Source organism: Scyliorhinus canicula, chromosome 11, assembly GCF_902713615.1.
Source record: "Scyliorhinus canicula chromosome 11, sScyCan1.1, whole genome shotgun sequence".
NCBI lineage: Eukaryota > Metazoa > Chordata > Chondrichthyes > Carcharhiniformes > Scyliorhinidae > Scyliorhinus > Scyliorhinus canicula.
The window spans coordinates 166,231,330-166,244,402 of NC_052156.1; the positions used below are offsets into that span (position 1 = coordinate 166,231,330).

Here is a 13,073-nt window from a genome sequence, read left to right on the forward strand (position 1 = left end):
AAACCTTGTTTTTCCCCCACAAATTATAGTCCAATTTTTCTCCCTAAGTTCAGCCTGTCTAGTGTATCAGCCAACTGGTTGAGTCACAAAATCTCTGACAGCGTTTCGCTGTAGACTACAGCAACAATATGGTTACTAATAAGAAGTTAATCTTTCAATGAACCATACCCGCAGCAAGTGGCTAGCCAATTCAACGAATTTCAGAATCTCTGACTGAATCGCACTCACTCGATTCAGAGGTTCTGTTTTGGGCTGACGTACGCATAAAATGCTTGCAGAGCAGTTTCAAATCTGTGAAGGTCTCTTCCATCCCCTGTCTCCGGAGGACATCATCAGTAAAGAGCTCCACCGCACACTGGAACATACTAACCTGGTGTTTCTGCTTTTTGGTCTGCAAACCCAACACTGCTCAATGTCTCTGGAATTGCTGTTTCACAACTCCCAACGCTGACCTCTCTGTGGACCATCAAGGTTTGCAAACAGCTGCAGGAAGGGGCAGTGTCTGTTCAGCTGGTGCTGACATTGCCGCCGAATCTCAGTGTACCGCTCACCAATTTAAGTCTTCTGATTCTTCCTTCGAAGAAGTCTTCTGATTCCTCCCTGTGTGTGTTCTGTCAATGGCACCAAATTGTTGTCAGGTTGATGTCACCACTGCTGCTACCATGGCGTGTGGTTTGGTTTCCATTTTGATCATTATTTGGAACTCTTCGGGTAACTTCTACACTCTATGCCTTTACTTAAAACGTCCATCATTCTGCTTACCTTTTTAACCATTGTTTCAAGCTGCCTGTCACCTTCAACAATCTGTGCTTAAACCCCAGGTCTCTGCTCCTGCACCCCCTTTAGACTTGTATCCTTTATTTGATATTGCCTTTCCTTTTGTATGTCAGCAGTGGCCCATTTGGTTCCACAGTCGTCTCTCCAGGACTTGAGTACTAAAATCAAGGCTGACACTCCCAGTGGGGTACTGAAGGAGTGCTGCACTGTCTTTTGGATGATGCATTAAACCAAAGTCCCATTTACCTGGTCAGGTGCATGTAAAAGATCCCAGGGCACCATTTCAAAGAAAGGCAGGGGAAGTATCACTGATGTCTGGCTAATATTAACTCCAGAATCATCACCAGAAGAATAGATCATCTGGTCATTGTCCCATTGCTGTGTATGTGAGCTTGCTATACACAAAACACATTTCCTCCATCACAACAGTGACGATACCTCACTGGCTGCAAGACTCATTCCACCAGCCTGGCCATGTCCTCTTGGGGTCTATCACTATTGTTCTTCCAGTTCACAATACTTTCCAAGTTTTGTGTCACCTACCAATTTTTAAATTGTGCCCTGTATACCAAAGTCTAGGTCATTGATATATGCCAAGAAAAGCATTGGTCCTACTGACCCCTGAGAAAAGGCTATTCCTTTTACAAAAGAGAGTGTGGAACTCTACCATTTTGAAGTTACTATTTTTGACCATTTTCTGAGAAATGCAAAACAAATTTATCAAGTTAGTTTCTATACATGGTCTTAATAACCATAGGCATATATGTGCATTGAAAAAATAAATTAGCATTTAACCACGCAAATAAAATTCCTTACCAGTCAGCGTTGTTAATGGCAAAACAGAGTCATTATCAATATCATCTGTTGATTGAATAAACTCCTGATCCGATGAAGCAATAAGCGTTGTTTCTTCATCAATATTGGGAGAACCGAGAGCCTATGAATAGAAACATGTATTGAGAGACATATAAATTACATCCTGAATTCAATCGCAAGCGTTATTAGGAATATGAACAATACAATATTTGGCTTCTCTAGTAATAATACTAGAATATGAGTATTATCACTGATGATTAGGATTAACAGTCAACAGATTCACTCTCTATTTGGTCACTTTGTACTCTCTCCCATTATTACTTTGCAGGATCTATATACAGCACAGTACAGGCCCTTTGGCCCCTCGATGTTGTGCCAACCATTTATCCTAATCTAAGATTAATCTAACGTACTTCCCTTCAATTTACTGCTGTCCATGTGCCTGTCCAAGAGTCGCTTAAATGTTCCTCATGACTCTGACTCCACCACCTCTGCTGGCAGTGCATTCCACACACCCACCACTCTCTGTGTAAAGAACCTTCCTATGACATTTCCCCTATACTGTCCTCCAATCAATTTAAAACTATGTCCCCTCGCGACAGCCATTTCCACCCTGGGGAAAAGTCTCTGGCTATCCACTCTATCTATGCCTCTCATCACATTGTACACCTCGATCAAGTCACCTCTCTTTCTTCGCTCCAGTGAGAAAATCCCTATTTCCCTCAACCTTTCTTCATAACACATGACCTCCAGTCCAGGCAGCATCCTGGTAAATCTCCTCTGCACCCTCTCCAAAGCATCACATCCTGAATTGGGCACAATATTCCAAGTATGGTCTAACCAGGGTTTTATAAAGTTGCAGCAAAACCTCGCAGCTCTTAAACTAAATCCCCCTGTTAATGAAAGCCAACACTTCATATGCCTTCTTAACAGCCCTATCAACGTGGGTGGCAACTTTGAGGGATCTATGTACGTGGACCCCATGATCCCTCTGTTCCTCCAGACTTCCAAGAATCCTGCCTTTAACCCTGTATTCACCATTCAAATTCGACCTTTCAAAATGAATCACTTCACATTTATCAAGGTTGAACTCCATCTGCCACTTCTCAGCCCAGCTCTGCATCCTGTCAATGTCCTGTTGTAACCTGCAACAAGCCTCAACACGATCTAAAACTTCCCCCAACCTTTGTGTCATTGGCAAACTTACTAACCCACCCTTTCCACTTCCTCATCCAAGTCATTTATAAAACCCAAAAAGAGCAGAGGTCCCAGAACAGATCCTTGCGGGACACGACTGGTCACTGACCTCCAGGCGGAATACTTTCTATCCGCTACCACTCGCTGTCTTCTATCGGCCAGCCAATTCTGTATCCAGACAGCCAAATTCCCCTGTATCCCATGCCCCCTAACTTTTTGAATAAGCCTACCATGGAGAACCTTATCAAATGCCTTACTGAAATCCATAAACACCACATCCATTGCCCGACCTTCATCAATGTGTCTCGTCACATCCTCAAAGAATTCAATGAGGCTTGTGAGGCATAACCAGCCCCTCACAAAGCCATGCTGTCTATCTTTAATTAAACTATGTTTTTCACAATAATCATAAATCCTATCTCTCAGTATCCTTTCCATATTTTTCTCATCACAGATGTAAGACTGACTGGTCTGTAATTCCCAGGGATTTTCCCTATTCCTTTCTTGAACAAGGGAACACCATTCACCGCCCTCCCATCATTCGGTACTACACCAGTGGAGAGTGAGGATGCAAAGATCATCGCCAACAGCGCAGTAATCTCCTCCCTCGCTTTCCATAGTAACCTTGGGGATATCCCATCTGGTCTGGGGGACTTACCTATCCTGATGCTTTTCAAAATTTCCAGCACATCATCTTAATATCAACCTGTTTGAGTCTATTAACCTGGTTCAGGCTGTTCTCACGGGCAAAAAGGTCTCTCTGGTGAATACTGAAGAAAAATATTCATTTAGGGCCTCATCCACCTCCTCAGACTCTAGGCACAAGTTCCCTCCACTATCCCTGATCGGCCCTACTCTCACTCTGATCATCCTCTTATTTCTCACAAAAGTGTAGAACGCCTTGGGGTTTTCCCTAATCCTTCCCGCCAGGGCTTTTTCATGCCCCCTTCTATCTCTCCTCAGTCCATTTTTAAGTTCCTTCCTGGCTACCTTGTAATCCTCTAGATCCTTGCTTGCTCAACCTCAAGCTTCCTTGTTCCTCTTGACTAGAAGCTCCACTTCTCTTGTCATCCAAGGCTCCTTCACCTTACCATTCCTTCCTCGTCTCAGTGGGACAAAACTATCCAGCACTCGCAGCAAGTGCTCCTTAAAAAGCCCCCACATTACTGTTGTGCATTTACCTGAGAACATCTGTTCCCAATTTATGCTCCTCAGCTCCTGATTAATAGCAGTATAATTTCCCCTCCCCCAATTAAATACCTTCCCTACCTCCCTACCTCGAGATAGGAACTGTCTGTTCCTATCCCTCTCCATGACTATGGTGGTCACTGTCACAGAAATGCTCCCCCATCGAGACATCTGACACCTGGCCTGGTTCATTGCCAAGCACCAAATCCAATGTGGCCTCCCCCTAGTCGGCCTATCTGCATATTGGGTCAGGAATCCTTCCTGGACACACCTGACAAAATCTTCTCCACCCAAACCATTTGCACTAAGGAGGTGCCAGTCAATATTAGGGAAGCTGAAGTCACCCATAACAACTCTGTTACTTTTGCACCTTTCCAAGATCTGCCGCCCAATCTGTTTCTCCATCTCTCTGTTGCTATTGGGGCGGGGGGGTCTATAAAGAACTCCCAATAAAGTGACTGCTCCTTTCTTGTTTCTGACTTCCACCCATACTGACTCAGTAGATAAATCCTCCTCGACTATCTCCTTTTCTGCAGCTGTGATGCACTCACTAATTAACAGTGCCACTCCCCCTCCTCTTTTACCTCCCTCCCTATTCTTCTTAGAACATTTAAACCCCGGAACATCTAACAACCACAGATGATCCCTGCACCGTCTGCCTGTTCCCTTTCCTTCCTCTGACTGTAACCCAGCTACTCTTGTCCTGAACCTTGGGTGTGGCTACCTCCCCGAACCACCTCTCTATCGACCTTCTGCCTCCCGGATGATCCAAAGTTCAAAATGAACTCTCCGTTATTCAAAATGAACTCTCGCCTTTCTGCTATTAAAAAAATAGTAATATTGCAACAGCTTTATTTTTGATTTAATTATATAGTAAAATATGAATTTGTTATTCAGTGACAGGTCTTACCTCAGTTACATAAGCAGCACTTAGATCAGATTGCACTTCAACGTCCTGTCTGAGATCTGATTCATTAATATTTACATCTGAACCCATCACATCCTCACTGCTATCAGAGTTCAGGTTTGATTGGGTAATTTCTGCTTCTGTGAGGTCTGTCTGACCTGCACTTTGGGCTTCAGTTAACTTTGCCTGGTCAATCTCACTGTACGTTTCAGTCTCAAGAGATGTGGAATTAATCTGATTCTGTGTCAAATCCGTGTGGTCGATTGTGGAATCCACTGTCAACTCGGCTTGTGTTATAGAAGAGGTGATGTCATCTGTGGCAACGGCATGGATGATGACACTCGGGTGCGTCATTTGTACACTGACATTTTCATTAGCACCGTGAAGGAGAGCTTCGGGCTGTGAAGAGATGTCAGAGTTGGCTGGGTCAACAAAATATTTTCACCAACAATATTTTTAAAACTCCAAGCACTCAAATCATGAACTGAACCCTTCAAACAATCTTGCACTAATTGAACTATATTTGTAATGAGGGTATATAGCGACAAATTGAAACAAAAATACAAGTGGTTAGAATTTGCTGTGAGCATCTGAATTATATACATATTATAATGTATTTGCTTATATGTACTTTTAACTGTCATATTTGTTTCATGGATATTTTCCCCAACAGACATTAACATGTGTTAAGATTTCAGACCAGACTCCCAAATTTGGTTATGTTCTGGTTAAGGAGCAATAATGATTTGTTTACAGTAGATAAAATTTGAAATCACAGTTACTTACTAAGAAAAAGCCACAAGATTCTGGTTTTCTAAACAAACAACAGATGTATTTACAACCCAAAAGTCGGCAAAGCAAACAATCAACAATATCGGTCATATACTCCAACATCCAGAATTTAAATGAGGTAAAGAAGCAATTAAACCGGCAAACTGTGGTCAACCGCAATGCGGCACGGTAGCACAGTGGTTAGCACCGTTGTTTCACAGCGCCAGGGTCCCAGGTTCGATTCCTGGCTTGGGTCACTGTCTGTGCGGGGTCTGCACATTCTCCCCGTGGGTTTCCTCCGGATGCTCCGGTTTCCTCCCACAACTCCTGAAAGACGTGCTGTTAGGTGAATTGGACATTCTGAATTCTCCCTCTGTGTACCCGAACAGGCACTACCCGCCGAAAAGGGAGGTAAGGCTTCTTTGAAGCCGGAACTGAACCAGCGACCTAAGGATATATGGGGATATATTGGGTATATTGAAGAGGTTTGATCCTTTTCAGTGTATGAACTGAATATTGGGAAGAGTATTTTATGGTTGGCCCTTCGAGGGGAGGAGTGGCTGCCGTTCCATCTGGGGAGGACTATATTTTGCTATTTGGGGGCCCAGGTGGCCTGGGACTGGGCGCAACTTCGCAAATTAAATTTACGGGCCTGTTGAGTAGTTAGAGTTGATCTACAAAGTGGGACAGTCTCCCATTGTCCTTGGTGGGCCGAGTTTAATTCCCAGTTTTTTGGGAAATGGAGTGGCTCATAACAGTTTTCATTTGGGTGGGGAGAACTCCTTGGATTTGGAGGGGGGGGGTCCTACGGTGGAAAGGCAGGTGTGTGGGGGAGGGGGGGGGGGGGGTGGCGCTGCTGATCCTGATGTATTGATGTTGGGTGGCTAATGCGGACAAGGTGTTAGGGTGATTTGGGGATCAGGACGTTCTTTGGGTGAGGACGGAGTCGGGGTTTGGAGGCGCTGGTGACGGCATCTCTGCCATTTGCTTAGCGAAATATTCTTCAAACCTGGTGATGGTCTTCAGGTTAAAATATATGGCGGGAACTCTGTCAGCATTTTAAGCTGAGGGCGATGTCAAGGTGGGCCCCTATCTGCAAAAACCATTTGTTTGAGACGGCGAAATTGGACGCTACATTTGGGGGGTGGAGAGGCAAAGGACTGGAGAGGGTGAGAGACTTGTTTCTGGAGGAGAGGTTTGCCAGCTGGGAAGAGTTGAAGGAGAAAGTACGGCTTGGGGGATCGGATACATTCAGGTATTTTCAGCTGCGGGATTTTGTTCGGCGGGCATTCCCGGAGGCACTGCCGTTTACCTTGATGGAGAGGATACTCTCTTGTGCAGGGTTGGAGGAGGGCAGCATGTCCAGGACAAATGGGCAGATCATGGGGAAAGAGCAGGTTTCAGTTGAAGAAGTGAAGGCCAGGTGGGAGGCGGAGCTGGGACCCATATGGAGAGGAGGTGCGGAGTGAGGCCCTTCACAGGGTGAAGGCGACGTCTTCTTGTGTGAGGCTGAGCCTGATTCAGCTAAAAGGTGGTGTTTATGGCACATCTCACCAAGGCCAGGTCAGTCGATTTTTTAAAGGGGTCGAGGATAGGTGTGAGCGGAATTTTTGTATCTTGAGAAGGTCAAGTTCACAGTGAAGGGGTCGATCGATGGGTTCTATTACAGATGACGGCCGCTTATACTGCACTTTAAGGAGCTGGTCACTGTTGGCTGTTAGTGGGAGGGGCGGGCATTTTTCTTTCTTTTTTTGGTTTTTACGTTGTTATTGTCATATGCGGGATTCAGGTTGTGATTTGTATGAAATGATAAAAGTTCAGTTAAAATGTCTATTTACAAAAAACAGGGCTGTAATGAGGTCAGGAGCTGAATGACCCTGGTGGAACCCAAACTGAGCAGGTTACTACTGAGTAAGTGCTGCTTGATAGCACTGTTGATGACTCCTTCCATTACTTTGCTGACAAAGGTGAGTAGACTGATAGGGCGGTAATTGGCCGTTTCATGATCGTTCCTATCGATTTCCTCCAATAAAGGGCTGGGTGCCCTGATTGCTGGGCAGGTCCTAGGTGGCCGTTGGCCTGCTTTGTTCTAGTCTCCTCTGGCGCCGGGGTGTCTGCCTTAGTATCGTTTACCTAAATGTTACTCTTTTGTCCCCGGAGATGGCTCATTAGTACGGTAATGGCTTTGCAGTATCTGTCTTGTCTGGGAGCTACAGCTCCAATCAACAGATAAACCTTGCACCTGCTTGCTTTCTCAGTATTGTCCATTTTCCCTGCATTCTTTGCAAAGTGTCCATTTTGTATTCTGGAAGTGGCCATCCCAGGTGGCTACACTCCCTCCTTGTGATCCTCAACGCGAAGGATCACATTACCGCGTCGTATTCGTTCTCGGACCAAGCGGGGCACCCATAAACAGGCTCTACACTGCCCTATCCTATGAAACACAATTTTACCTAAAATCATTTAAAAAACATACATTATTATAAAACTCTACGGGGCACTATGACGTTCAGGCATGCATTACAAAAAAAAATAAAAAAGCTGGAACCTCTAACTATCCTCAATAAACTATCCTCACTCAAACAATCCAAAAATAATCTACAACATCTTAAATTGTACAAATAGCAGCACACAAATTTCTCTGGCTTGGCAGTCAAGCAGAGAGTTTTACATTTCTTTATTGGAACGAGCAACACACACACAAAAAACCGGATGCACTTTAATTCATGTCAAGGGGTTCAGGGATTTGGTGAAGTCCGAAAATAGGGGACCTAAACATGTATACCGGAGTGCGAGAGCGGTCGGCTCTCCTTTGCCATTTCCTGATTCTAAGTGTCTGCACGACACTGCAAAGTATTGCCAGTACTAAGAGGGCTTCTACTACATACGATAGTGAATACCAGGTGATAAACTTTTCACACCAGGTCGGGGTATTGTTAACTGTCACGGGGCTAACTATCTCGGGGTTCTGTGTATTGCATGGGTGGGAATCATTCACGGCTTGTGTGGTAGGGGTCAGGGGGGTAGCGTCCGCGCGCAATTGAAGGGATCCCGCTAAGATCCAGGTGAAGAAGATGGAGGTCGTCTTCATCTTTCCTGTTGTCGGTCTTCTTCCTCTTCCTCTGCGGTTCCTGAGTTTCCGGAATTCTGTGAACACAAGCATAATATCTGTTATTATCTTGCTTAAGATCTCGTATGTCTGTCTGTCCTTTATTGCCAATCACCCTTTATAATTGGTCACCATCTGTGACTCCCTCATTTTAAAAAAAACCGAATATCTGGACAAGACATCAGTGAAAAATACTGACACAGTGCGAGCCGTCTCGCAGCCTGTGCGATTTACCATCCCAGTGTTTGAGGATGTAAATAGCATGCGGAAACAACCTAAGGGTCGCCATAAGCAAACAAAAACATTTTTGAACTAAAAGTGCCAAAATGGGGTGCATATGGGCCGCGACGGGTAAGAAATGGGTGGAATCCCCGGGTAGGACGGTGATCAGTACCGTTCGTGCTCTACCCGAGCATAGCTGACCAGAGTGGGGGTCCTCAGGCAGGGCGGGGACCAGTGCCGTTTCTCCACTGCCTGAGCAACTGGCAAGAACGGGTAAGAACGTGGTCGTCATGGGGGTTGTCTTGGCGTCTGCTGACAAACTTGTACCTCAAAACGGATTTCTGTTGACAAACTAGTTCCTCTGAACAGGTATCTGTTAACAAACTAGTTCCTCTGAATGGTTGTCTGTGGACAAACTTGTTCCATTAACTTCCAGTGGGCGTTAAAGGAGTGGTGGCGTGGGGCCGTGAAAAACGTGCAAATGTACAACCAACACTTAACATTAACACTAACGAACAAACATGCAACAAACATGGTGCAGGTTCCATCCGAAAGGACACCATATCTCTCCAACGGTTTCTTTTTACCATCATCTGGACACCTCACTGCTCAATAGCGAACAGAGTCGCAAAGGGATTGGTGGGAGTCAGACTCTATGTCATCATCTTCTCCCGGCTGCCATACACTTGACTGGAGTAATTTTGCTCAAGCTGCTTGGGGAGAATTGTAGTCCATCTCATCATTCCGGATGAGCCTGAATGAATTGTCTCGGTGCCAGAATCGTGTGTCGAGGTTGGAGCTACTAGGGTTTAATCCATAATCGTCGGGCGGTGGGTCTGGGTCAGGGGCTTTGATGTACGTAATTTTGAAGGGGTCACTGGAATCATGCTCAGATTCGCTGGGAGTGGAGCCTGGTACAGGGGGATAATCATAACGTGGTGTGCTGTGGCTGTCGTCATTGTTATCGTTATCACTGTCGCTGCTGGTTGAAGGAAGGGAGAGGCGGAGTCATGCCTCTGGGGGTGGAGTTGAAGTCGTGTCTGAGGACGGGCTGGACTGGCTGGGGAGGGTCGGAATGCGTCATCTGTGGGCGGGGCGTGCTCATCTGCTGCTGCGACCAGGATGTGGTGTGTGTGGCTATTCTGCGAGCCATAAGCCTTGAGCTGGTTTATGTGAAACCACGCAGACTTTCCATTGGGATATGTAATCTTGTATACCGGGGGGGCTGACTTTGTCTGAATGGAGTACGGTCCGGAAAATTTAGGGGAAAGGAATGAACTGGGGTTGTATAGGGAAAGCATCACTTGCTGCCCTACTGCAAACTCAGCGGCGTGTACTGTTTTGTCGAAACAAGCCTTGCTCTGTTTCCTCCATGTCCAAAGTCTCACAGCTGCTGCGATTTGGGCTGCCTTTATGTTCTCAATTAGCTGCTGTACAGCGTTTTCATGTGTGAGGGCTGTCACTGCGGGGCTGGCCAAATCCAGTCCTAATAAATACTCTGTCCCTTTCATGGGGCGTCCAGTCATGAGAGCGTGGGGGGTGTATCCTATGGATGTGGATACCGTGTTCCGTAAAAACATTAAAGCAAATGGGAGAACTGAATCCCAGGTGCTGTTATTCTGCAGCACCATTTTCTGGAGGGTGGCTTTTAATGTCCTGTTCATCCTCTTGACTGGGGGTGGTATGCTATGTGAAACTTTTGTCTAATGCCGAAAATTGTGAGGACGTTTTTCATTACGCATCCTGTAAAATGTGAGCCTTGATCGGACTCTATACTGCGGGGGAGTCCCCATCTTGTGAAGATGTGGTGGGTTAGTATTTTAGCCGTTGTTTTCGCCATATTTGTTCTTGATGGAAAAGTTTCCACCCATTTTGTGAAGGCGTCGATGACCACCAACACATACTTATAACCATTTCTGCAAGGTGGTTGGGGTTCTATGTAATCTATCTGCAGATTCGTCCAGGGGCCATTAACGGGGCGGGTATGACTAAGTTGAGCCTTTTTTGCATATCTATCCGGATTGTTCTGGGCACAGATCAAGCAATTCTCAATATAGTGGGTTACATCGGCTTTTAAATCAGGCCACCAGCAGAGCGGTCTGAGGTGGGCTAAGGTGGGTTCAATGCCTTGGTGTCCATGATTGTCATGGAACTGACAAATGAGCTGGTTCCTGTCCTGGCTGGGAACTACATAAATGCCTTCTTTCAAAATCACACCGTCATGTGTGGTTATTGCATTCTTAAACTTATCATACGGGGCAGGGAAGGTTCCCTTTAAAACTTCCCTGAGTTTCTCATCTTCTTCCTGTGCCTTCGCTAGATCCTGAATGTTGGTCTGTGAGACCTGAACTGCGTGTACTGGGGCGCTTTCGGGGGGATTCCAAAAATAACCATGCCTGGAACCTGCCTTCGCTAGGGCGTCTGCTTTAATGTTACCGGGGGGGTTAGAACGGCGATGACTGCGAACCTTAATTATACCATATTTTCTATCTTTTGCTGTCTCTAAGATATGTCGGAGTAATGGGGCTGAGGGTAGGGGTTTTCCATCTGCGGAAACAAATCCTCTCGTTTCCCACAGGGGTAGGAATTCTGTTAAACTATTACAGATATACAAGCTGTCCGAATAGATGTCTGCTGGGGTCGGGAACGAGTAGGGGTGGTCTACAATACAAGCGATTGCTGCCAGTTCTGCTGTCTGCGAGCCTAAGTGTCCTGGCAACTTCAGTGAAATCTCATCTAGGGCGCGTCCCTGCGCATCCTCTACATAAATGCCGCAACCGGTGATTCTCTTTCCATTTCAAACTGTGGAGGAGCCATCCACATACTTTCAGGGGTGCACACGTGTCTGTGGACTGGGGTCTCTGGGGTGTACTACCTGCTTTCCTGGGAGGTGTGTTGGGTATAAATGGGCCTGTGTTATGTTTTGTGGTGATGATATCACACTTATGAGGGGTGCCTGCATACTGCAAATTATCGGCAAGGAAGGTGGGACATTGGTTCTTTTTACTGTAATGTCCCGTCCCTGTAAAAGAAGGGTCCAACGGGCTGCGCGGATTTGGCTGACTGTGCCATCTTCAAGTCGGCCGTCTAATAATAGCTGTGTTGGGGTGCGCTCAGTGAGAATGGTGACGGGGTTGAGTTGTGTAATGTAGGTGAAGTACTGTATTGCCCAAAAAACTGCGAGCAGGTGCCTTTCACAGGCAGAAAATCCTTGCTCAACAGGATCTAAAACGCGTGAGGCGTATGCTACGGGGCGTAACTGGTCATGGCGTTCCTGGAGGAGCATGGCCGAAAGGGTTCGGTCGGTGCTTGCTACTTGCTACTTTCGGGGAAAGTGGATCTGGGACCTGTAGTGCGTGGGCTGTGCTGAGTGCTCTTTTTAAAGCATCCACGGCATCTGTATGCTGTGGAAGCCATTCCCAAAGTGCCTTTTTCTTGAGACGTTCTGATAGGGGCGCTGTTTTAGTGGCAAAACCGTCAATATGGTTTCAGCAGTAGCCAACCAGTCCTAGAAATGACCGGAGGGCTGAGACATTGTGGGGAAGGGGCAATTTGACGATCGAGTCAATTCCCTTTTGCTCGATCTCGCGTTCGCCATGAGTGATTACTGTACCAAGTAAATCACTTCTTCTTTCAAAATCTGGGCCTTCTTGGGGTTGACTTTACATCCAATTTCCTTTAGGAGTCCTGGGAGTTCGGCGAGAAGCAAAATGTGCTCTCCCTTTGTGTCTGTTTGTAGTAGCAAGTCATTAACATACTGGACCAGACAATCGGGGCGGGAAAATTTGGCTAATCCATTTGCCAGCTGTCGATGGAAAATGGAAGGGGAGTTGTGGAAGCCTTGTGGAAGGCACGTCCACGTATATTGTTGTCCCTGGAATGTAAAGGTGAATTTGTACTGGCACGCTTTATCTAATGGAATGGACCAAAAGTCGTTGCTAATGTCCAAAACCGAAATTTGTTTTGACTGGAGTCCCTGTTTGAGCATTGTCTCGGGACTCGTGGCTACGGTGGGAGCTGCTGCTGGGGTTACTTTGTTCAGTTCCCAGTAATCAATGATCAGTTGCCATGATCCATCCGGTTTCC

General features: G+C 46.1%; 1 protein-coding gene across 2 annotated transcripts in view; it reads right to left on the reverse strand.

Moving 5' to 3' along the window:
* dmtf1 (cyclin D binding myb-like transcription factor 1) overlaps positions 1-13,073 on the reverse strand; it is a 72,160-nt gene that overhangs the window by 4,712 nt on the left and 54,375 nt on the right. For both annotated transcript variants that reach the window (XR_005462357.1, XM_038811969.1), the window contains exons 15-16: positions 4,889-5,284; positions 1,594-1,714 (exon numbers count right to left, since the gene is read on the reverse strand). Coding sequence is in view for 1 of the 2 variants with exons in the window: in XM_038811969.1 (XP_038667897.1) it covers positions 1,594-1,714; positions 4,889-5,284 (517 nt within the window). In the remaining variant the exon portion in view is untranslated. The remainder of the gene's footprint in view (positions 1-1,593; positions 1,715-4,888; positions 5,285-13,073) is intronic.